At 60.6% G+C, this 25,668-nt stretch overlaps 1 protein-coding gene across 1 annotated transcript; it reads right to left on the bottom strand.

Annotated features, from left to right (window-relative positions):
• Positions 1-484: 484 nt before the first annotated feature.
• Positions 485-10,360, bottom strand: ADAMTS4 (ADAM metallopeptidase with thrombospondin type 1 motif 4). Its single transcript, XM_077841459.1, is given in 10 exon segments — positions 485-1,817; positions 2,288-2,463; positions 2,581-2,756; positions 3,249-3,435; positions 3,738-4,024; positions 4,596-4,766; positions 5,124-5,256; positions 5,615-5,938; positions 9,076-9,243; positions 9,245-10,360. Coding segments are annotated over 10 exon segments (2,505 nt in total). The 5' UTR covers positions 9,698-10,360; the 3' UTR covers positions 485-1,387.
• Between the last annotated feature and the right edge of the window lie 15,308 nt (positions 10,361-25,668).

The following is a 25,668-nucleotide window of genomic DNA, read 5'->3' as shown; positions in this document are numbered from 1 at the left end:
TCCTCCCACCCGCGCTGGCGTGCCCCGGGCACTTCACTGCCCCACCACCGCCTGTCCTTGGGCGGGAGCGCCGACCTCCCAGGGGGCACAGCAGGGATCAGGACTCCCCACTTCCCGGGCCGACGTGCTTGCCCCTCCGGTGCTGGGCCGCTGGCAGAAGCCAAAGCCAGGCCAGGCCAGCGGGTATCGCCGCCCCCCTCCCTGCCCCATGCTGGGCCTTCTCCAGCCACATCACCCTCCCGGGCTCTGGGGACAGGCGCCTGCAGCAAAGGGGCTGGCCTGACACGGGACAGCGGAGAGGATGGGGGCACGCCCCGCTCCACAGCCCCGGCCGCTCCCCGCAGGGGGCGCTGTACAGGTGGGGCCGGGGCACGGCTGTGGGCGGGCCCAGCTCCGCTCCTGCTCCAGCCTGCGGGGCGCGAGCGCAGCCTGGCCGGGTGGAGTGTGGCTCCCACGCGCCCAATAACCAGGCGCCAATCGAGTGTGGTCTATAAATAACTTTGGCAGGTTTTTATTACAAAAAATAATGACAATAATTAATAGAAAAATGCAACTGGTGCAAACCGGCAGCAGCCATGCCAGCAGGGACTTGCCCGGGCAGCGGCCCTTTGCTTTAAATAGACCTTAAATTATTACTCGCAGTCCCTCCTTTGCTGCGTCTGCAGCCGCTGAGCAAAGGGGCTGGGGGAGGCTGGCTCTCTGCTCCTGGGCACTGCCAGGCTGCCACGATGCCAGCGCAGCACCAAGGCCAGACAGTGCTGGGGTCACATGCAGCAAGGCCTGGCCCGCAGCACCAGAGGGCCCTAACTCAACCCTCATATTCCTCTCTGCAGTCAAGGGGGCCGCATCCTGCCTGCCCCTCCCAACCCCCGGGACCAGGCCACGGCCTGTCAGTCCTCTGCTGCCCAGCGTGCCAATGAACCCTGTGAGACCCAGCTCTAGTGGGGACAGAGAGGTTGCGGGGGGACTGAGGTAGAAGCTGATTCAAAATGTGCTTCGTGGCTCGCGCCTGGTGGGACATGGAGCGAGTTTGCCGAGTCTCAGCCAGGCCGAAGGAAGGGGCTGAGTGATGTACCATGGACAGTGCCCATGGCCCCAGCCACAAATAAATACCCGAATAAATAGAGACCCAGCAGTTGCAAGTGTCCCCACCAAACAGGTCCCTTTGGGAACACCACAGCGGCTCCCAGCACAGATTCCCCTTCAAATGGCCGGACACAGAGCTCTGTCCCACGGAGCCCTGGCCTGGCAGGGGGAGCCCCCAGGGGTACCCTGAGCTGGGGGCTCCAGCATCTGATTCTGTCTTTGGGACGGGCTCCAGCCCATTGGTCCCTGGTACCAGGGGAAGCTGCACCGGGTGCTGCCACTCCAACCATGAGCTAAACAGCTAATGCCGGGGGGGTTCCTTGCGCCCGCGCCGGTTCCTCAGGATCTCCAGAATCTGGGCCTTCTGCTTCAGCCACTGCTCTGTCGGCCGCTTTTCCTGCCTGGGCTTGAAGAAGGTGTATTTGAGCCGGGGGGCCTTGTGATCGCTCACCACCAGCGCCTGCAGAGTGAGCGGCTCGCGGAGTGGCCCGCGGCCCGTGATGATCTCTGTGGCCTTGGTAGCCCCACTGTAGCGCAGCGTCACGCTGCCCGCCAGGCTGACGTCCAGCTCCGAGGGCACCAGGACATAGTTCCCGTTCAGGGCGTAGGTGCCGTCCTGCCTCCGCAGCGCCAGGTAGATGCCATCGCTGGCCGTGGCAGAGCTGCTGCTCTGGCGGATCAGGATGTGCGTGGCCCCAGCCGGGATGGTGACCACGTCATTGTAACCATAGCTGAAAGGCAGAGGGATGCAGGCATCAGGACGCTGGAGGGAAAACGGAGGGAGGGACCTGGGGGCTGGCCCCGAGCAGAGCCCGGGGGATGTGGGCTCTGGCACCCGCTCCAGAGAGTTTGGCATAGCTCCCCCTCATGCCTGTGTCTCAAAGCGCTCAGCATGGTCCAGCCCTGTGCACCGCCTCTGCTTCAGGAGCGGAGAGGACTAGGAGAGCCAGGGGCTGCAGGCTGGGATTGAGGAGCCCAGAGCTGGGGGTGGGTGGGGATCCTTCCTGTCCCTGCTAGGGCTTGGCAGTTCTTACTATTAGCGCCTTGTTACCGTAAGCTGGCAATGAGCTGGGCGTGAGGCCCTGGCATTCCAGGCCCTGGAGCTGCTGCTGTGACACTTGCCCTCTGCCTGCTCTGCGTGCACTGCCCCTTGCCCAGGCCCTGCCCCCAGGCCAGCCCGCAAGGTGGGGTGGGGACTCACCGGGGCTTGGCGAAGGAGCCGTAGGTCTTGGAGCAGCGGGACCCATCTCCGCCACACACCATGCACTTGTCAAACTTCTTCTTGGAGCCGATGACGCGGTCGCAGCCAGCGTGGACGCAGCGCCCCTGCACGCAGACCGAGGTGCTGTCGGGGGAGCAGGGCGTCCCGTCCGCCACCTAGAGATGGGCACAGAGTCAGGGAGGCCTGGGCCAGTCCTCTCCCACCACGGCTTGGCTCCACAAGGCCGTGTGCCCCCCTCCCCCCTCACAGAGATCTGGGGAGCCCTCACTCACCCTCGGCTCCAGCACATAGTAGTAGCCCAGGGCCCGCGACTGGCACGTCAGCTTGCACTGGTCCTTCTCGGCCACTCCGCTGTAGCGGGGCACCCAGTCCATGGGCGCGGGGAAGCCCTTGAACAGGTCTGAGCGGTGGTTGTAGACAGCACATTGCTGCTCCCGGAAGGTGAGGGCTGGAACGAGACACGGGGGGGCGGGTGCTGGGTCAGTGTGGTGCTGTGCTGGGCCCTGGCTCCTGGGCAGTGACCCCCACCCATCACCACAGCCTCCCCCCGTCCCTGGGTTGGCTTCTGGGAGACGCTCTTAGGGCCTTGCATGGACCTTTTCCCTGTCCCAGGCCCCCCAAACCCCACCCCCATGTCCAGCTGGGGCTAGCTCAGCCCACCGGCCCTTCCCAAGGGGTTCCCCCTTTGTCACCCCTGCAGCAGCAGCACCCTGGCTCGGGGAGGGGAGTTGGCTCCTGGGGTATTAATGCCAGTGCACAGCCATGCGTGCAGGGGCCTCTCTCTGAGCTCCCAGGGTGGTGCCAGCTGGACCCAGCCCGCCCTTAAGGAGGGTCTGTGTTTGGAGCAGGAGGGATGCTGTGCTAGCCAGCCAGCGGCTTCTGGGTCCTTGTGGGGGAAGGGGAAATCCTGCCTCCCCGGTGACGTGCTGCCCTCACTCACCTGTGCCATCCGGGCACTCCTGGGTGTTGCAGGAGCGGTACTGGGTGCGCTTGCCCTCGCAGTATTTGCCACCGTTGCGTGGGACGGGCTTGTTGCACTCGCGGGTGGAGAACTGCACGCCCCCGCCACAGCTCCGCGAGCACTTGCCCCACGGGCCCCAGGAGCCCCAGCCGCCAGGGGTGGGAGTCTGCAGGGAGAGACAGAGCAGGGTTAGAAACGGGGACGGGGGAATCAGAGCCACATGGCCGCCAGGGGGCGCCCTGGGCCCAGGCACCCGGCGCCGTTCTGCAGCTGGGAAGCATCCCTCCCAGTCCCCAACCACCCCACACCTGCCCTACTCCCTCCACACTCTGCCAGTCCCTGAGCCCCGCCCTCACCCCTCTCCTGGCTCTCCCATGTGCTGTTCTGCCTCCCGCAGAGGAAGGCAAGTGCTTTGCCCCCAGCCCCGCCTTGCAGGTGCCCAGAGCCCACGGGTAGCAGGACACTCACGTTGAAGGCCTTCATCTCCACTTTGCTGATGCAGCGCCCATTCATGCAGGCCTTGCCCTGTCCGCAGGCGGTGCCATCTGCCCAGGGGAAGTGCTTGGTCTGGCACATGAAGTGCCCGTTAATCCTGCCCGTGCACCACAAGGAGGAGCAGGGCGGGTGCAGGTTGGGGCAGTGGCGGGAGTCTGGCCCGAAGGTCAGCTGGCACTGCCGGTCCGCATCATAGTTGCTGCCCGGAAAGGGGGCCGGCAGGCGCAGGGGTTCACGAGGCTTGTCCAGGAGACAGTGACCTGTGGGGAGGGAACGGGTTGGCACATGAGGGACCTGGGCATCACAGACAGGCTGGGGCAGAGCTGGCTCAGGGTGTGTTGTGTTGGGTCCCCCCCACCCACTTGGCGAGGGGACAGCTGGGACAGGAACACTGTGTGGGGCGGGGAATCACCCCAGACCAGCATGGGCAGCAGAATCTGCCTAGGCAGAGATGTCCCCTCCTTCGGCCAGGGCAGGGACCCTGGTAGCCTGGGGGGCCAGCTCAGCTCCAGCCTGACTGGCAGGGCCTGGCCGAGGGCTGCTGGACCCAGGGTGATGGGGGCGGGTCTCAGCCCTGTTCCTAATGCACAGCTGTTTGCCCCACAAGCCACGATCCCTGCTGGCACAGGGCGGCCAAGGGTCTGACGGGCGAGGGGGCCTGAACTGTAGACCCATAGCGGGAGTGCAGGGCTGGGACAGCAGGGGGCTGCAGGTCAGGATCCAGGGGCACTGGCAGAGCTGCTTTGGAGAAGCTCGCCCAGTCCCTGCCCACGCTGTGCCTAGCTCTGGCCAGCCGTGTCATGGCTCCCGGCTCCCAGGAGGGGTCCTTACCATGGCCGTTGTCCAGGAAATCTGTGATGAAGCGGGCGCTGCAGGGTGACCACAGCTGGTCGGGGTCCACATAGGACATCACCGGAGCCATCATGTGGCGGGTGCTGCTGGCGCGGGAGTTCAGGTCCTCACAGGCCTTGGCGTTGTCATGGAGCATGTTGAACACGTGGCCTGGGAGGGGGGAGATGAGACGGGGTCAGTGTGTGGCGCAGGGACCTGGCCTGTGGGGGCTGCCACGGGGAGGGCATGAGAGGGGGGCCCTGGGCTGGGGGGGGCACTGGGCAGCGGGGGCTCTGCAGGGGGAATCAAGCAGCTGAGCATGGTGATACTGGGACTCTGATCCCCCGTGCTGTGCAGGGGAGGGGGAGATGGAGCAGGGAGGTCGGTGTGTGGTGGGGAGAGGTGTGGGGGTGGGAATGGAGATGAAGCAGCTGAGCCTGGCCATGCTGGACTCTGATTCTGTGCCTGGCAGGGCTCTGGGCTCTCACTGCCTCGTGATGCCCTGCCCCCGTGGCTGGCAGCACTTACCAAGTTCATGGGCCGCGGTGAAGGCCGACTGCAGCCCGTCATCCTCCACGATGGAGCAGCTGCGGGTGGGGTCGCAGACGGTGCCCACGTCCGCCATGCCCAGTGTGTCACACGTGGAGAGGCCACACAGGTTCTGCGGGAGAGAGAAGACGCTGGGGCATGCGGGGCGCTGGGACGGGGGGCCTGCCATGCCGTCCCAGCCCCTGGGCCTGAGGCACGCTGTGGGGCCAGCCCCATCTCCCCCAGCTGTGAGCTAATTCAGGGTACCCAGGGCTAGTTCTGGATTGGCCAGGCAGCCCCTCCATGGGTCCCCTGTCCCCCATCTGAGCTTCTCACCCCCCGATGGCCACTGGCCATTGCTGATGTGGCGAGGAGAGTCTCGGAGAGGTGCTGCACTGGGGGGGGGGGGGGCTGCCCTGGGGAGGGGCGTCCCGGGGGGGCTGCACTGGGAGGCTGAACTGGGGGGGGGGTTGTACCGAGGGGCAGCGTACCTGCCGGGTAAAGAAGATGGCCGTGTCGAAATGCTCCGAATCCGTGTCATCCGGCTTGTTGAGCCCTTTCTGCCACTGGCAGAAGTTGCGCAGCATCTGGGCGGCGTTGGCCGTGACCTGCAGCCCGTCCTCGCCGGCCCCCAGCACCACCAGCCGCGTCACCACCAGCGTCACCGGGTTCCGCAGGCTCGGGTGGCGGAAGAACTTGGCGGCGGCGGCCATGACGGTCAGCAGGTAACGCTTGAGCCCGCTGCCATGGAACTGGGCCATGTGCTCGTCCGCCACCACCAGCGTCTCCACGTAGCGCGGCACCGAGGCGAACCGCTGTGGGGAGGGAGATGGTCAGAGATGGGGCGGGGGCACCTAGGCAGCCTGCCTCGTGGCGGGTTTTTCATATGCAGGGCCCGGCCTTTGCCCAAGGGCTGTTCCCAGGATCCAGGCTCTGCCCGAGGGCTGGACCTGGTTCATTCTATGGCAGCTGCAGTCAGAGGTGGGGTTTGGGGGGCTAGGACCAGTCACTGTCTCACCCTAGGGGGCAGGGTGGGCTCAGACAGACTGAGGTGTGAGTGTGCTCAGCCCCATTTTATAAAGGGAGAAACTGAGGCACGGAACAGAAAAGGGACTTGCCTGGGGTCATAATGTCTGTGCAGAGCTGGGAATAGCACCCAATCCCCCCACCTTCCCCCTGCTCTGACTACTCGACCCCACTTCTCTCCCAGAGCTGGGAACAGAGCCCAGGCATCCTGACTCCAGCCCCTGCTCTACCCAGGCTCCTCTACCAGAGACTAAAGGTGAACTCTGAGCTCTGGCCCAGGGGGCCTCTGCAGGGACAGGAAAAGCTGGAGTTTTCAGTTCCTCTAGCACCAAGTGATGGGCCAGGGGCAGCTGGGAGCCTGTGCCAACCTTCCTGCCCCCGGGGCAGCTCCAGCGGTGGGCGGGGGGAGGAGGGGAGCAGCTGTTTCCATGGCAGTGAGCCACCCTCCCAGCTGGGTTCGGAGGCAAATGGCCAAGGTAGAAATAAACAAGTGACCCAAAGAGCATTGGAGGGGAGGTAGCTGGCTTAGGGAGGGGACAGGGCTTCCCACAACAGCCTGGCCCTGCTACAGGGGTGGCAAATAGCCAGAATCCCCCCACCACCTCAGGACAGGAAACTAACCAGGATCACCCCACGCCCTGCGGAGACAGGAAACTAGCCAGGAATCTTATGGTTGCCAACCCTCCAGAATTGTCCTGGAGTCTCCAGGAATTAAAGATTAATCATTAATTAGAGATTGTGTCATGTGATGAAAGCTCCAGGAATATGTCCAACCAAAGCTGGCAACCCTAGCCAGGATTCCCCTGCCACCCTGGGACGGGAAGCTAGCTGGGATCCCCCACCATCAGGCAGAGATGGGAAGCTATCCAGGATTCCTTCCCCGGGCAGAGAAGGGAACTAGCCCGGCCTCGACCCCCCCCCCCCGCCCCTGCAGAGACTGGAAGCTCGCCGGGATCCCCCCCAGGCAAGGACGAGAAGCTCGCCGGGATCCCGCCCCCAGGCAAGGACGAGAAGCTCGCCGGGATCCCGCCCCCAGGCAAGGACGAGAAGCTGGCCGGGATCCCGCCCCCCCCAGGCAAGGACGAGAAGCTGGCCGGGATCCCGCCCCCCCCCAGGCAAGGACGAGAAGCTGGCCGGGATCCCTCCCCCCCCCAGGCCAGGACGAGAAGCTGGCCGGGATCCCTCCCCCCCCCCAGGCCAGGACAAAAAGCTGGCCGGGATCCCGCCCCCGCAGGCCAGGACGAGAAGCTGGCCGGGATCCCGCCCCCCCAGGCCAGGACGAGAAGCTGGCCGGGATCCCGCCCCCCCAGGCCAGGACGAGAAGCTGGCCGGGATCCCCCCCCCCCAGGCAAGGACGAGAAGCTGGCCGGGATCCCTCCCCCCCCCAGGCAAGGACGAGAAGCTGGCCGGGATCCCTCCCCCCCCCAGGCCAGGACAAAAAGCTGGCCGGGATCCCTCCCCCCCCCAGGCCAGGACGAGAAGCTGGCCGGGATCCCGCCCCCCCAGGCCAGGACGAGAAGCTGGCCGGGATCCCGCCCCCCCAGGCCAGGACGAGAAGCTGGCCGGGATCCCGCCCCCCCAGGCCAGGACGAGAAGCTGGCCGGGATCCCGCCCCCCCAGGCCAGGACGAGAAGCTGGCCGGGATCCCGCCCCCCCAGGCCAGGACAAAAAGCTGGCCGGGATCCCGCCCCCCCAGGCCAGGACGAGAAGCTGGCCGGGATCCCGCCCCCCCAGGCCAGGACGAGAAGCTGGCCGGGATCCCGCCCCCCCAGGCCAGGACGAGAAGCTGGCCGGGATCCCCCCCCCCAGGCCAGGACGAGAAGCTGGCCGGGATCCCCCCCCCCCAGGCCAGGACGAGAAGCTCGCCGGGATCCCCCCCCCCAGGCCAGGACGAGAAGCTCGCCGGGATCCCCCCCAGGCCAGGACGAGAAGCTCGCCGGGATCCCCCCCCCAGGCCAGGACGACTAGCTCGCCGGGATCCCCCCCCGGCCAGGACGACTAGCTCGCCGGGATCCCCCCCCCCGGCCAGGACGACTAGCTCGCCGGGATCCCCCCCCCCGGCCAGGACGAGAAGCTCGCCGGGACCCCCCCCGGCCAGGACGAGAAGCTCGCCGGGACCCCCCCCCCCGGCCAGGACGAGAAGCTCGCCGGGACCCCCCCCCCCGGCCAGGACGAGAAGCTCGCCGGGACCCCCCCCCCCGGCCAGGACGAGAAGCTCGCCGGGACCCCCCCCCGGCCAGGACGAGAAGCTCGCCGGGACACCCCCCCCCGGCCAGGACGAGAAGCTCGCCGGGACACCCCCCCCGGCCAGGACGAGAAGCTCGCCGGGACACCCCCCCCGGCCAGGACGAGAAGCTCGCCGGGACACCCCCCCCGGCCAGGACGAGAAGCTCGCCGGGACACCCCCCCCCGGCCAGGACGAGAAGCTCGCCGGGACACCCCCCCCCGGCCAGGACGAGAAGCTCGCCGGGATCCCCCCCCCGGCCAGGACGAGAAGCTCGCCGGGATCCCCCCCCCCGGCCAGGACGAGAAGCTCGCCGGGATCCCCCCCCCGGCCAGGACGAGAAGCTCGCCGGGATCCCCCCCCCGGCCAGGACGAGAAGCTCGCCGGGATCCCCCCCCCGGCCAGGACGAGAAGCTCGCCGGGATCCCCCCCGGCCAGGACGAGAAGCTCGCCGGGATCCCCCCCCCGGCCAGGACGAGAAGCTCGCCGGGATCCCCCCCCCGGCCAGGACGAGAAGCTCGCCGGGACTGCCACATTCCAGGGTTCCCCCAGCAGCAGGAGCGGGACTAGGTCACCAGGCCAAAAGGACCCGGCACGGGGGGAACCCCCGCCCGGGGCGCACGGCCGGGGAGGCGGCCCGCTCTGCCCGCCGGTGAGGACCCCGCCCCGCCCCTTGCGGATGGTGCCCGCAGCCGCCCCTACCTTTGCTCTCCTGGAGGACGCTGCGGCGGCGCGGGGCTCCCCTCCGCCGGCGGCAGCTGCGCCCGGAGCCTGGGCGCCCACGGTACACATGGTGCCATTGGCTTTCTCGGGTATCTTCCTCCTGAGCACGTGGGCACTGGCTCCGGCCGCGGCGTTGGGCCCCCCCCCCATCCAGGGGCTGCACGTGGTACTCCGTGCCCTGGCACTGCAGCACCCCCAGCAGCGACACCCCGTCGTAGTTCACTGCCGCGACCGAGTCCGGGTCCGAGTTCACCGTGCCGGTGTAGTAACTCCCCGGCTCGGTCGACCCGTCGACTGCGGCCGGCTGCCCGCTCCTGCCCAGGTACTGCACGGTCAGCCCCTCCGCCAGGAAGCTGGGGTCCCTCTCCAGGTCCAGGACCAGGTCTTCCTCCAAGGTGCGGATGCGGTAGAGAAGCCGCCGGCTGGGACTGCCGCCCAGCCCCTCCCCAGACACGCCCGCCTTGGCGTCGCCCGCCAGGCGCTCCGGAAACACGATTTCCTCCCTGTAGTCACCAGCACCGGCTTGCTCCCCCGATGCCAGCACGAGGTGGCAGCAGGCAGCGACTAGAAGGGGCAGCGTCGCACAGAGCGGGCTTCCCATGGGGGCACAAGGGTAGACGGGGGACAAAATACGATCACAAAAGCTCTGTGATGTTACACTGCCCTGGGGAGGCCCTGGGCTTTCCCCTTAACTAGCAAGAGCAGCTGTAATTAACGACAAGGACCCAGGGCTCGTGCTCTGCAGAGCCACTCGGTCAACTGCTCTCAGCAGCACCTGGCGCAGGGCGGCTCCTAACAGCAGCTCCGAGGCGAGCCCGTCATTGGGAGCGGGCTCTGCGCTCGGCGAGGTTGGCGGCAGATGCTGACCCAGAGCCAGAGGAGGCGCAGGCTGGCTGGCGCTTCAATCGTTTATAAAGCGTCTTCTCAGCTCTTTTGTTTCAAGTCCCAGCCCTTCCACGGACTATTCCTTCGGCAAACTGCAGGGCGGGTCGGATCCTGGTTGGCTTTGCAGAGTGCCGGCAGGATGGGGCTGGCTCTAGTTTTCAAACCTTGGTTTTTCTTCTCCTTTTTGCAAGAAACAGAAGGAAAAGTGCCCACCGGGAAGATGTCAAGTTATTCCCTCTAGAAGCTGTCTCCCAGTTCGCAGCCCTGTTTGCAAACCCCTGCAAGCTTGAGATGAGACTTTTCTTTCTTTCTTTCTTTCTTTCTTTCTTTCTTTCTTTCTTTCTTTCTTTCTTTCTTTCTTTCTTTCTTTCTTTCTTTCTTTCTTCGCTCTCTCGCTCTCTCGCTCTCTGCTGAGTTTCTCTGGTTGCTCATCCCCGCGCTAGCCCCTTTTAACAGCTGTCTCCCCAGAGCGGCTCAGCCCCCATTGGCTGAGGACACGTTTTTGCAATCTCTTCTGTTGCTTGACGCAATTGCCCCTGTCAGAGCTAGTCCTTGTATTGTTGTTGTTGTTTTTTTTTTTTAAATTAAAACTAAAGGCTATTGGGAGGGGGGTTGGAGGTGGGAACAGAAACGGCTGGCGGCCAGCCCGGCCTTCCGGCATGAAGTTGGCACTTTGCCCCGTTTGCCGAGTTTTTTCTACAATTTGTAGCTTCGTTTGAGGAGTATTTCTCCTCTCTCTCGCCCCCTCCATGAGAAGAGTGGCTGGATACTGCGGTGATGGGTGCCCTGCCCAGGACACGCAGCCAGTTGGCTCCAGATTCTGAGGGTTCGGATCCTCCTAGAGACAAATCCAGGTGGTCCCGCCAGCTCCAGACGTTCAGAAATCATGAGTCAGGCTGCAGAAAGTCATGACACCGCAAAAAATAATATCCTAACCGTTGGGTCCTTTCTTCTGCCTCCTGCTTCATGCCCGTGGGCCTCTCTGCGGTCAGAAGGGCTGGAAAGTGACTCTTACGTTAATCCCAAACCACGTGACTCCTGGAGCTGGGGCTTTAAGAAAAACACCAAGTATTGCTAGAGTTGAGGTTGGCGGCCCTGATTTCCTGCACTCCCAGCACTCCTGTTGACTCCACTGCGTCAGGACAGGGAGGAGCCTCTGGGAGAGCCAAACTCCCTGTCTGACCAGGGGCAGTCCCTGCCCCCTTCTGCCACAGCTTCTTCCTCTGTACAGGCCAGCACCTGGCACGGAGCAGGGCTTTTCATCCAGAGACCTCAAAGCTCTTCCTGAAGGTGGGGCAGTGTCACTACCCTCATTGGAGTGGTGGGGAAACTGAGGCCTGGAGAGGGGCTGTGACCTACACAAGAGCACAGATGAACTCAGTGCCAGGGTTTGGAATATAACCCAGGAGTCCTGGCTCCCAGGCTGAGCCTCCATCCCAGCAGCTGGGGGCTGAGTTCAGCAGCGTGTGCAGAGTAAGTGGGACTCTGGCTGTGCTAGGAATACAAGAAGGGGCCAGCACAGCTGGCTTGGGCAGGGGCAGACCTGGTGCCTGGGGCTGTGCTGTAGGCCCCCTTGCCACCTGCTTTTTGCCATCGCTGCCTACATGAATAGAGGGCATTTGGGGCAAAGCCCCATGGAATCGGGCTGGGTGAGGACAGGCCCTCCGAGGGCAGTGAGAATAGGGATGGCAAGGGGGCCAGCTCCACAGCACCCTGCCAGGACCCTGAGGGAGATGGCCTGGCAGCCTGGGCTCCCTCAAGAGCAGGGGCTCCCCCTGTTCCATCCCCCCAGGCCTGTTCCAGACACTCTACATGTGCTCGGGTCCTTGGGGCTGAAGCTGGCATGTCTGTCACCTCCTCTGTCCTAGGGGGCTGCAGTGTGGCCGGACACCCCTCTGCCAAAGCCTGGCAGGTCAAAGAGGGGCCGTCCCCTGGGGCACTGTGCCCAGGGGAGTCTGGGCCAGGCGAGCTCAGCCTGGGCTGGGGGCGAATCCCCTCAGTGACAGAGATTTGGGCTGGTGCAGGCCTTGGCAGCTGGATCCTGCAATTACAGCCCAGCAGCCTCTCCCTGCTGGCCTCCCTTCCCTGCCCCCTCTCTCGCCCCCTTTATCCCCGTCCCGCGCCGAGGCTCTGGGACCGTGCGGCTGTGGCCAAGGGCGGGGGCTGCTGGCACCGAGCTGCAAACGCAGGCCGAGCCATGCGGTGTCTTGCTTGGCCTTTCGCAGCCTTTGCTTTCCCATTGACACCCCCCCCCCCACCCCGCCCCACAACTTCTCCCTCCTTCCTCCCTCCTGCTCTTGGCTTTCAATTTCCCCTTTGATCTTCCCCTGCAGCCCCACCATCGAGGGCCTTCATTCTCCCTTCGTTCCCTTGCCCCCCTTCCCCTCCCCCTCACATCTGCTTTCCCTGCACCGCGGCGCGACACAGTCTGAAGCTCGCCTCCTGCAGCCCTCTCCTCCCCCAGCCCGGCGGCGCACTCAGCCCAGAAGACGAAAGGCAGACACGGCTCCAGCCCGTGTCCCTCCCAGCTGCTCTGGCTAGCGCATTAGCCACATGCCCTACCCTTGCATTTCTAGGAAAGGCGGGTCGTGCCCTCTGGGATCCTCTGCCCCACCATGCCTGCCCCTCCCTGCCCTTCGTGAGGTGCCTCAGTTTCCCACTGCAGGTTGGAATTCCAGTGGACAAATGTCCCTTTAACTCACCTCTCCCTTCCACTGCACCCCCCAGTTTGTTGTCTGAGCTCAGAGGCACCCCAGCGTCCAGGGGTGGGTTGAACACCTCCAATGACTGCTTTGCAACCACCGCTGCTTTTCCCCACTCCCTCCCCCACTGCCACGTCTCTCGTCTGGGTCTCCCAGTCTCATGGCCACCGCCACCTCACCCAGCTATCAGCAGCCACAGCTCTCGGGTTGGCTGGGTGGAGGCCGCCCCTCGCGCTGCCCTGGGCCAGGCTGCCCTGTCCTGAGGCTCCACTGCCTGCCCGGTGCTTAGTGATTGCTCTGGGTCGTGCCGGGGAACCTCACTGCCGGCCGGTGTCTTCTCTGCTTCGTCTTCTCTGTCTCCACACAGCTTCCCCATACCCAGGCTCCGTCTACACTGAAACCACTGGTTTCAGAGTAGCAGCCGTGTTAGTTTGTATCCGCAAAAAGAACAGGAGGACTTGTGGCACCTTAGAGACTAACCAATTTATTAGAGCATAAGCTTTCGTGAGTTGCAGCTCACTCCATCGGATGCATGCAGTGGAAAATACAGTGGGGAGATTTATATACACAGAGAACATGAAACAATGGGTGTTACCATACACACTGTAACGAGAGCGATCAGGTAAGGTGAGCTATTACCAGCAGGAGAGTGGAGGGGGCCACACCATCGACCTAGCTTCCCTTGACCAAGCTACTGCCTCTCAGAACCCCTCCCAAGTGTTTTAGGTGTAGACATGCCCTGCGACTCAGCCCCCCAGACCAGTTTATCAGAGCATGTCTACACCTAAAACACTACAGTGCTGCAGTGTAGATGCTACCTATGCCAATGGGAAGGGCTCTCCCAGCGGTGTAGGTAACCCACCTTTCTGAGAGACAGTAGCTAGGTTGATGGAAGAATTCTTCCGTGGACCTACGCTGTCTACACGGGGGCCTAGGTCAGTACAGTTATATCTCTCGGGAGTGTGGATTTTTCACACCCCTAGATATACTGACGTAAATTTCTAGCATAGACCAGTGATTTTGTTTTTAGGGGTCACAGACTACTCAGCTTTGCTTTTAAACACATAACCCCCCCCACCCAACCCCACATCCAGTTCTTAGACATAAGCCACCCCGTCACAGACTACTCAGCTTTGCTTTTAAACACATAAGCCCCCCACCCAACTCCACATCCAGTTCTTAGACATAAGCCACCCCGTCACAGACTACTCAGCTTTGCTTTTAAACACATAACCCCCCCCACCCAACCCCACATCCAGTTCTTAGACACAAGCCAGCCTGTCTCCCTCTCACTTGGCTCACTAGCCCACACTTAGCAGGAAGGCACGGTCATGGTGACCCCTCAGTCAGGGCATAGTAAGAACCATTCTGCTACCCTTTAGTTGTATGATAGGGAAAACAACATTTCATTACCCCGTATCCATTGCTTAAGTGAATTTGAACCCAAAACAGCCATCACTGAGCACCTACCGTGAAAAAGGAGATGTGTCTATGTAAATAAGGTCAGTTCGTGAAGCCTTTTCATAGAATATCAGGGTTGGAAGGGACCTCAGGAGGTCATCTAGTCCAACCCCCTGCTCAAAGCAGGACCGATCCCCAATTAAATCATCTCAGCCAGGACTTTGTCAAGCCTGACCTTAAAAACTTCGAAGGAAGGAGATTCCACCACCTCCCTAGGTAACACATTCCAGTGTTTCACCACCCTCCTAGTGAAAAAGTTTTTCCTAATATCCAACCTAAATCTCCCCCACTGCAACTTGAGACCATTACTCCTTGTTCTGTCATCTGCCACCACTGAGAACAGTCTAGAGCCATCCTCTTTGGAACCCCCTTTCAGGTAGTTGAAAGCAGCTATCAAATCCCCCCTCATTCTTCTCTTCTGTAGACTAAAACATCCCCAGTTCCCTCAGCCTCTCCTCATAACTCATGTGTTCCAGTCCCCTAATAATTTTTGTTGCCCTCCACTGGACTCTTTCCAATTTTTCCACATCCTTCTTGTAGTGTGGGGCCCAAAACTGGACTCAGTACTCCAGATGAAGCCTCACCAGTGTCGAATAGAGGGGAACGATCACGTCCCTTGATCTGCTGGCAATGCCCCTACTTATACAGCCCAAAATGCCATTGGCCTTCTTGGCAACAAGGGCACACTGTTGACTCATATCCAGCTTCTCGTCCACTGTAACCCTTAGGTCCTTTTCTGCAGAACTGCTGCCGAGCCATTCGGTCCCTAGTCTGTAGCGGTGCATGGGATTCTTCCATCCTAAGTGCAGGACTCTGCACTTGTCCTTGTTGAACCTCATCAGATTTCTTTTGGCCCACTCCTCTAATATGTTTAGGTCCCTCTGTATCCTATCCCTACCCTCCAGCGTATCTACCACTCCTCCCAGTTTAGTGTCATCTGCAAACTTGCAGAGGGTGCAATCCACACCATCCTCCAGATCATTTATGAAGATATTGAACAAAACCTACCCCAGGACCGACCTTGGGGCACTCCACTTGATACTGGCTGCCAACTAGACATGGAGCCATTGATCACTACCCGTTGAGCCTGACAATCTAGCCAGCTTTCCATCCACCTTATAGTCCATTCATCCAGCCCATACTTCTTTAACTTGCTGGCAAGAATACTGTGGGAGACAGTGTCAAAAGCTTTGCTAAAGTCAAGGAACAACACGTCCACTGCTTTCCCTTCATCCACAGAGCCAGTTATCTCGTCATAGAAGGCAATTAGATTAGTCTGGCATGACTTGCCCTTGGTGAATCCATGCTGACTGTTCCTGATCACTTTCCTCTCCTCTAAGTGCTTCAGAATTGATTCCTTGAGGACCTGCTCCATGATTTTTCCAGGGACTGAGGTGAGGCTGACTGGCCTGTAGTTCCCAGGATCCCCCATCTTCCCTTTTTGAAAGATGGGCACTACATTAGCCTTTTTCCAGTCGTCCGGGACTTCCCCTGATCGCTATGAGGTTTCAAAGATAATGGCCAATGGCTCTGCAATCACGTCCGCCAACTCCTTTGGCACTCTCGGATGCAGCGCATCCGGCCCCATGGACTTGTGCACGTCCAGCTTTTCTAAATAGTCCCGAACCACTTCTTTCTCCACAGAGGGCTGGTCACCTCCTCCCCATGCTGTGCTGCCCAGTGCAGCAGTCTGGGAGCTGACCTTGTTCGTGAAGACAGAGGCAAAAAAAGCATTGAGTACATTAGCTTTTCCTCCAGTTCATCAATAGATGGCATGAGAGAGCTCATTCAGGCCACTGGCTTACAGGTGTCCGAAGCATGGTGCTCTGTGGGTTTGTCTACAGTGCAATGGAAAACCCAAGGCTGGCCGGTGCCAGCTGACTTGGGCTCAGGGGGCTTGGGCTAAGGGATTATTTCATTGCAGATATTTGTAGTGTCCCAGAGCCTGCGCTTCACACTGAGCCAGAACATCTACACTGCAATTAAACAGTCCCTGGCACGGGCTAGTTGCAGGTGTCTAACTGCAGCGTAGACATACCTTGAGAGCTCCCCCTCTGGATCAGCTCACACCTTCACTTCGCAGGGGTGGGATCCTTGATTCACCTACTCTCAGCCCTGGCCCTGTGTTCCATTCCCCCATGGTTACCGAGCAGGCCTGATGGGGTCCGGCCCCTGTCAGGAACTCTGCCCAGAGTAACCCCACCCAGACTTGTTGCCTCAAAGTAGTGCAGGATCTGAACCTTGGGAACCTGTCCTAGTATGAGAGACAGGATTGAAACAACGGTCCGTCTGCATATACCTCACCTAAAGGCTCAGGCTTACCACCAGCTGAGCCGCTCCCCAACACCTCTGCCTCAGTGTCCCCGGTAACTGTCCAACTGGTTGAGAGAGCGTCTGTGTCTTCAGACCCCTCTGAAGTGTCTGACTCCCCAGCCCCGAGGAAACGTGTCTGGCAGATCCAGGAGGGGCGAGTGGGGAATCAAATGAACATCTTTCTCTCCAGTTTCCCCACGTGTTGGCCAGGAGATGTGTCAGCCCCCGCCCAGGTACTCACGGAACATGCAGCAAGGAGCCCAGTGAACCAGCGATGGCAGAGCATTACAGGCAGCTCCAAAGCCGTCACAGCTGCCCAGGGAGTGAACTGTGTGTGGTGTCGCTGTTTGTATGGAGTTGTGTGTGTGTGTGTGGGGGGAGGTTGTGTATATAGGGAAGGGTTGTGTGTGTGTGTGCAGGGGGTAGCCATTGTGTGTGGGGAAGGGTTTGTGTGTCTGTGACAGCTGGAGTTGTGAGTGGTGCTTGTGTGTGGAGGGAAGTGTATGTGTGGGCGGGGTATGAGTCATGGGGGGGTTTTGTGTGTGTGCGCTTGCAGGGAAGGTTTTTGTGTGTGCGTGGGGCGTAGGAGTTGTGTGTGAGGAAGGGTTTGTGTGTCTGTGTGGGGGTTGGAATTGTCTGTGGTGATTGTGTGTGGAGGGAAGTGTGTGTGCTAATGGGTGGGTAGGAGTCATGGGGGTTGTGTGTGTGTGTGCAGGGAAGGATTTTTTGTGTGTGCACAGGGGGTAGGAGGTGTGTGCGGGGAAGGGTTTGTGTGTGTGTGTGGGGGGGGGAAGGGTTTGTGTGTCGGGGGTGTGTGATGCCTCTTGGGGTTCCTCACAGAGAGGATCCTGGCCCTTCTCCTAGTTCTCGCCCTGAGCAGGTCTCCTCTCTGCAAGTGGCCGAGGGTTGGTCCCTGAAGTTCGGGGTTCTAGTCCCAGGGGCTGGGGGGTGTTTTGTGACAATAGCTGCCTGTCCCCTGGCCCCACGGCAGGGCTGGCAGCACGGACTGTAGCTCTGCTCTGGTGCCGGGGGGACCCCTTTGAGTATGTCTACATGGCAATCAGACACCTGCATCGGCCCATGCCAGCTGACTCGGGCTCAGGGGCTGTTTAATTCTGGTGTAGCCATTTGGGCTGGGTTCTAGGACCCCACGAGGGGGGGCGGGTCCCAAACATCTGCACTTGTAATTAAACAGCCCTGTAGCCCGAGTCAGCTGGCACGGGCTGGCGTGGATGTCTGACAGGGGGGCAGACGGACCCTAGAGGCCGGAGTCAGGTGGTGTGGCAGGAAGGCCCGGTTCCGCTCCCAGCTAGGCTGGCTGATTGCTGATGGCCTGCTGCCAGGCATCGCTTCCGTCCCTCCCCACATTGTTGCCTCTTGCTCCATGGAAGGGAGGACGGGAAAGCGTGACTCAGTCGTGGGAGCGGACGAGTCCAGCACCTGAGCCCCGACCCACACCAATGAGTCCAGCCCTGTGGGAGGGGGTCAGGACCAGCAGCTCCATTTACTCATGGGAAAAATACCCTGCCCAGCTGTCATCAAATCCTTGGCTAGATCGCCCATGTCCCAGGGAGCAGGTCAGTCCTTCCCACACTGGTAGTGGTGCAGAGGGACGGTCCAGTCACACACCAAGCGCATCAAATACTCCAGCCAGTTCCCCTATTCACCACACTGCAAGGCCATGGGACTAGAACCCAGGAGTACTGACACCCAGCCCCCCCTGCTCTAACCATTAGATCACACTACCCTCCTAGAGCCCAGAATAGGACCCTGGATCCTGCCTCCAAGCACTAACAGCTGTCCAGCTTCCCCTCTCTTGGGCAGCAGGAGGTGTGAGCTGGACAGACCCGCTGACCTCGTCCCTCCATGTGTAGAAGGAAGCGTTTTTCCTTCCAGTAGTTCCAGAGAACTCAGCATAAGAGCTGCCTGTGGGCCAGGCTGTGTCCTCGGTGCTGACCGCCCAGCACTGCCATGCTACAGACTAGACACAGCCCTAAGCCCACTGCTGCCTTGCAGGAGCTGGGCCTGCCGATGGGCCTATCTATCTATCTATCTATCTACCTATCTATCTATCTATCCCCATAACCTGTATCTAGCCATGCATCCCTGGCACCACACCCCCTTTACTGTAGAGTCAGGCATGACACCCCTGCCCCGCCCAGCACCTACCGCAGTGGATCTGGAGGCTTTGCAATCTGGGCCTGCCCTGGGAACTGCATTTTGCTGATGGCCCCTGTCTCTCTAGGGCAGGTTGAACAGAGTCCTTGCTCTGACCTCAGGACAGGCTGGTGAGGTGCCATCGATAGGCTGAACGGTGGGAGGGAAACGTGTGTGGCCAGTTCCAGGCCCTGTCAGCATGCTGGAGTCCCAGCGAGGCAGAGCAGAGCAGGCTGCATGGGTCCAGGGCAGGCCAGCTCCAGGCCCAGCTGCTGGTCATCCAGCCCATGGTGCATTGGGCCTGGCTGGTGCAGAGACCCCTCCACAGACCATGGGCCATGAGGATGCTGCTGTGATGGCGCCCAGAGCCTGCTGGGCCGGGGCACTGGTGTCAGGTGCTTTCAGTGACCAGGCCCCTGGCTGGGGATCAAGCCTAACCCTAACTCTAGACAAATTAGAGGATTGGGCCAAAAGAAATCTGATGAGCTTCAACAAGGACAAGTGCAGAGTCCTGCACTTAGAACAGAAGAATCCCATGCACCGCTACAGACTAGGGACCGAATGGCTCGGCAGCAGTTCTGCAGAAAAGGACCGAGGGATTACAGTGGACGAGAAGCTGGATATGAGTCAACAGTGTGCCCTTGTTGCCAAGAAGGCCAATGGCATTTTGGGGTGTATAAGTAGGGGCATTGCCAGCAGATCGAGGGATGTGATCGTTTCCCTCTATTCGACATTGGTGAGGTCTCATCTGGAGTACTGTGTCCAGTTTTGGGCCCCACACTACAAGAAGGATGTGGAAAAATTGGAAAGCGTCCAGCGGAGGGCAACAAAAATTATTACGGGCCTGGAGCATATGACTTATGAGGAGAGGCTGAGGGAACTGGGATTGTTTAGTCTGCGGAAGAGAAGAATGAGGGGGGATTTGATAGCTGCTTTCAACTACCTGAAAGGGGGTTCCAAAGAGGATGGTTCTAGACTGTTCTCAGTGGTGGCAGATGACAGAACAAGGAGTAATGGTCTCAAGTTGCAGTGGGGGAGGTCTAGGTTGGATATTAGGAAACACAATTTCACGAGGAGGGTGGTGAAGCACTGGAATGTGTTACCTAGGGAGGTGGTGGAATCTCTATCCTTAGAGGTTTTTAAGGTCAGGCTTGACAAAGCCCTGGCTGGGATGATATAGTTGGGGATTGGTCCTGCTTTGAGCAGGGGGTTGGACTAGATGACCTCCTGTGGTCCCTTCCAACCCTGGTATTCTATGGTTCTATGCACCGGTTGGGCTCTCCCCTCTCCCAGGGCTCAGTGCACGAGGCATCACATTGGGCAGGTTCCCAAATGGCTACCAGGGAAGATCGAGGGCAGCACAGGTGAGGGGGAGATGGTCAGGAGATGAAGGTGGGGCTGATGTCACCCTGGTCAGCACTAATTCGATCTGCTTCCAGGGTGTGTGATCGGCCCCCCGAAGGTGAACCCAAACTGGCTCCCTCCCGATCTAGCTGGGACCGGAATTCAGCTTCAGGCATTTCAACCTCCATCTCAGTTTGCCAGCTGGCTCCTCTGCCTGCCTGCTTCTGGCCTGGCCTGGCCTGCAGGGCGGCACCTCCCTGCAGGGGCAGCTGGAGGGAAGGGCTCCTTGCTGTGGGAGATGCTGGGTACAGGGCGGCTGCGTGTCCACAGGCCTCGCTCCATCCAGCTACCACATGCTTATTTAATTACCGCCAGCAATGCCTCGTGCCGGCCAAGAACAATAGAGCCGGCCTCAGCGGCGCTGCAGCCCGTGATATATTAGCCAGGGCAGCCAAGCATGCACCGGGCCACGGAAATCCCGGCACGGGGGCCGTAAATCCTTCTTCCGTCCAGGGGAGGGGACAGTGCAGAATGAAGACTGATGCTGCTGGGGGTCCTGGGTGCTGTTGGCATGGGACGGCGCCCAAGGGAAACACAGACCACTGCAGGCTGCGGGGGAGGGGACTTACCTTTCTACTGCTGGGGAATGCTCCTTGTTCCAGAGTCCTGGCTGGGACCCGCCTGGGACAAAGGGAAGTTCATCTCCCAGACCCAGATTTGGGCCCCTGAAGAGCCAGCTGGTTCCCAGGGCTCTGAGCGCCCACAGCTCCCCTTGGGTCCCTGGAAACTGAGGTTCCAGCACCCCTGGAAACCAGCCGTTTACTGAGGTGTTTAAATGCAAGTGGAGGAGCCACCGAGGCCCCCACCCTGACCGAGGCCCCCACCCTGCTCCGCCCAGAATCGTAGTGCCAGGACTAACGATCAGCGCTGACGGGTTAGAACAGGGGCTGGGTTTAACACCACATCCCAGTGCGTCTGTCCTGACTAGAAGGGCCTGGGAAGAGCCAACAGGTGCAACATTGTTGCTACTAATGTTCTAGTCTGCAGCTGATTGATGACTGTATTTCAGTTCAGCGCTTGCCTTGCCAGGAGATCTAGGCTCTATTCCTGGCTCTGCCCTGAGATGCTGAGTGACCGAGGGCAGGTCCCTTCCCCTCTCTGCCTCCATTTCCCCTCCGGCTCTGGGTCTATTAGACTGAGAGCTCTTTGGGGCAGGGACGTCTCTCACTCTGTGTCTGGATATCACCCGGCACCCCAGAGCTGGGTCGGCGCCTGTGCAGTGCCCGGCACGGTGGGGCTCTGATCTCGGTTGGGGTCTGCACAGCAATGGGGCCCTGAGCTGAGTACAGTCCCCCATCTTGTAAACGTGACTAAGTTCTTGAGTCCCAGATGTGTGACCTTGCCTTTGGCTGAGTTAATAAGCACGTTGTTCTGGTGTTCACCCAGCTTGCCAAGCGCTCCAGATCCCCAGGTCTAGTGCCCGGCGTTCTTCACCACTCCACCAATCTGGGTCATCTGCACAAGCTACCAGCAATGCTTTTAATTCCTTCCAGATCAGCGCTCAGGCTACTGAGTAGCATTGGGCTGGAATGAAGCCCTGTGGAACCCAACTGGAAACCGCCCTCCACAGGGCCAGGATCCCCCGTTCACAGTTACCGTTTGAGAAGATCTAGCACTTAGCCAGTTTTCAGTGCATTTAACAGGGGCTAAGCTGATTTTGTACAGTGTTAACTTTTTAATGATAATGTTACATGGAACTGTGTCAAACACCTTACAGAGCTTGGTGACTTTCTGCCAGCCCAGTTACCTGTCACCCAAACTTGTCATCCCAGCAAACAAAGCTCTCCCTTTTATTTGAAGAGACCTATCTCCCATAAACCCAAGCTGTGGAGCTCAGAGCTCTGCCCTGTTTCACGGGTGCTGTAAGGAGAAATGACACCAACGACTGTGAAACACTTCAAGCATTACCGATGACAAGGGCCGTATCATAGCTGGGGACCCTATTATCCACACTGCGGGTACATGGCAGCACCAGCCACTGACAGGCTCCCAGGGTTGTACCGAAATGGGCAACCACATTATACCACTATACCATTATACCACTTGTGAAGCAATCTCACAGCGGAACTCGCTGGCTACACTGGGACTAGAACCAGCCCGGCTCTAACCTTTGGCCCACACATCTTGCTGAAGCCAGGGCTAGAACCTGGCTGGCCTGACTCCCACTCTCCTAGTCACTAGCTACGCAGCTGGACTGGGCAGGACACTGGACACCAGATCTAGGGAATTGTTACAAGGCAACTGGATTATTATTATTGCCCTAAAATGTGACCTACAAGCCAGGCTGGGGACCCCATGCAGCACAGCTGATGCCCCTCAATGCCCACTCGCAGCCCCCCACCCTTCTGGTCCAGACAGGGGCCATGCACAGCTCTGGTCCTAGCACATAGCGGAGGTCTCTCTGGAGCAGAGCAGCATTGGGCAATTGGGACCGGGCTGGGCGCTGGGCTCCAGGTCGCCGAGTGGCCAGGCGGGACTTTGCAGAGTCACTCCCAACTCATTGCACCGGTGAGCAGAGCTGGGCTTGAAGGCTGGTCCGCAGGGGACACCCAGTCCTGTGCTCCCTCCTCAGGATGCATGAGCAGGTTCCGTTCCTCCTGCTCCCTTCCCGTCACTCACTGTGTCACAGCCCAGGCGAATCACTGCCAGTCCCAGGCTGGGGGGCATCCTCTCCCAGCCCTGCCCCAGGGGCCATGAGCAGCTCCCCTTCCTGGCCCCGGCCCCACCCCACCGGCCCAGTGACAAGCTGAGCACTGGAGGGAGGAAGCCCCAGAGTGGAGCTGGAAGCTGGGAATTTCCTGCTGGTGAGTTGGTTTCCTCATCCTCTCCCGTAACCGGGCCTGAGCCGCCTCTGACCCCGGGGAGTTGTCAGCAGGGCGGAAGCCCGGTGGAAACTGATGGATAACACCCCCATCCCCTCCTTGCCTCCCTCCCCCAGCTCTCCTGCTCCCCCCTCCCTGCTTCCCACCCTTCCTGCCCCCACCCCTCCACCCCTCCTACTCCCCACCACTCTGCTCCCCACCCCACCCCTTCCCTGCCCCCCGCTCCCTGCTCTCCCTCTCTCCTGCTCCCCACCACTAGCCCTCCTGCTCCTCACTCTCCTCCACCCCTCCCTGCCCCTACTCCTCAGCTCTCCTACTTCACACGCTTCTGCCCCCCACCCCTCCTGGCTGCCCCACCTCCTCCACCCACTGCCCCACCCCTCCTGCTCTCTTGCCCTCTTGCTCCTTCACCCCCTCCATCTCACCCCCCGCTGTCGGTGCAGAGCATGGCTGAGGACTCCAGGTCCAGCACCCCAGACTGTGATTACCCCACGCCCAGGGTCTCCAGGACAGCCCAGCCCTCCCCTCCAGACTCTCCAGGGTCAGAGCCATGCTGGGCACGGGTCCCTCTGGCTGTCCCCCTCCCCCGCGCAGCGTGGGGGGCTCAGAGGGCATTGATAGTATTGCTGGGGGAGGGGGGCCCCTACAGGCCCAGGCAGTACCAGGGCCGTGGCCACCCCGGCAGCAAGGAGAGGCAGCAGGGGGCTTGGCTGTGTCTGGCCCGTGGGCCTGGATGCACCGTAGGGGGGCAGTGGTTGGGGGCTCTCACAGGTTGGCAGTCCCAAGGAGCAGGCTCTCAGCAGTGCGCGCGGGGAGGGGGAATGAGGCCGTGTCGGGAGGAGATGTCTCTGCACCCAGGGCCAGGAAAGGACAAACAAACCCGTGTCACAGAATGAGAACAAAGGAGGGTGACGAGCACCCACAACAAAGGGCCTCAGTGCCCCTGACACCGTGGGGTCACTGAGCCAATGGTGCCACCCCCTGGGCAGGGCCAGCATATACCAGCCCGCTGCCAGCTGGCTTGCCAAAGACGCTGGGACTCTGACTACCACTGTGCCCCCCAGCTGCAACAGACCAGAGCAAGGCCCCTCACCCCATATCTCCTCGCTGTCCCAGAGCAGTGCCCCCCACCCCATATCCCCCTGCTGCACCAGACCAGAGCAATACCCCACTCATATCCCCCCGCTGCCCCAGAGCAGAGCCCCCCCACACCATATCCCCCTGCTGCACCAGACCAGAGCAATACCCCACCCATATCCCCCCGCTGCCTCAGAGCAGAGCCCCCCCACCCCATATCCCCCTGCTGCACCAGACCAGACCCTGGTGGGCCCCCATTGTGTCCCAGCTGTCTCTCCCCTCAGGGTCCTGCCTGAGCCTGTGTCTCAGGCTTCTCCTCTGCCCAGGGCCAGCAGCTGTGTGGCTGTTTGGGCCTCTCCTTATCAGGGGGCTGCAGGACTCTCGCCCTGGGACCCCAACCCGGCCCCCTACTCCTGACGCTCAGCTCAGGAGCCAGGGGCTGGCACCTGGTCAGGCTGGTCTCTGGCTGCCAGGGCTGGGAGGAGCTACCAGGGGACAGCCCTTATGAGTCTGTGCCCAGTGCCACTACCCCTTCACCTCACTGCCTAGCGCCCCATCCTGACAGCTCCTGGGGCCCAGCCCCACGGAATCCAGGCCTCTCGCCGGGGGGCTCTGTGTCTTACCACCCATGGGAGTGGAGTCAGAGGGTCCCTGGTCCCTATTGTTGCTAGGGCACTGGGTGACCAGGGACTGCAGGGAGCGCTCAGCACCTCACAGGGCTCAGCAAAGTCCCACTAATGCCCCGTGGTGTGGCAGGTTCTCCCGGCGTGACGCCCCCCACCCAGCCTCCTGTCAGCAGGGTTATTGTCCAAACACCAGCAAATCACCAAACAAAGCCCAGTCCCTCAGCCCCTGCTTTGTCCTAGGGGTTCACGGCCTCCCTGCCAGGGGTCTCTGGTCATCCTGCTTCGGGCAGCTTCCCAGGCCTGGCCTCTCCCTTCTCGGCCAGTCCTCGCTCAGCAGCTGCGTTGCTCTTCTGGAACAGCAGCTCCAGGGCAACCTTCCTGGGCACCTGGCCTATTGCTCCATTGCCCACCTTAGAGTAGCTCCATCGAGGTTGTATTTCCCTAGTTTGTTTATGAGCAGGTCACGTGAGACAGTATCAAAAGCCTCACTAAAATCAAGATATACCACCTCTACCGCTTCCCCCCTATCCACAAGGCTTGTTACCCTGTCAAAGAAAGCTATTAGGTTGGTTTGACACAATTTGTTCTTGACAAATCCATGCTGTTACTTATCACCTTATTATCTTCTAGGTGTTTGCAGATTAATTGCTTAATTATTTGCTCCATTATCTTGCCGGGTACAGAAGTTAAGCTGACTGGTCTGTAATTCCCCAGGTTGTCTTCATTCCCCTTTTTATAGATTGGCACTATATTTGCCCTTTTCCAGTCCTCTGGAATCTCTCCCGTCTTCCATGACTTTTCAAAGATAATGGCTCCGATATCTCCTCAGTCAGCTCCTTGAGTATTCTAGGGTGGTTTTCATCATCATAAATGGTCCCATCCCAATGGGGGATGTGGGGGAACAACCGCACGAGGAACATTAAAGACTCACTCACTGATGCATCTGAAGAAGTGGGTTTTTTACCCACGAAAGCTTATGCCCAAATAAATCTGTTAGTCTTTAAGGTGCCACTGGACTCCTCTTTGTTTTTGTGGATACAGACTAACACGTCTACCCCTCTGATACTTCACTGAAGGGAAACATCACACATGGAATTGCACAAAACTTTACTTCCCCCCAAAAGT

Source organism: Eretmochelys imbricata, chromosome 24 (genome assembly GCF_965152235.1).
Source record: "Eretmochelys imbricata isolate rEreImb1 chromosome 24, rEreImb1.hap1, whole genome shotgun sequence".
Taxonomy (NCBI): domain Eukaryota; kingdom Metazoa; phylum Chordata; order Testudines; family Cheloniidae; genus Eretmochelys; species Eretmochelys imbricata.
The sequence above is the reverse complement of the archived record's forward strand: the minus strand, read 5'-3'. Positions and strand labels throughout refer to the sequence as shown.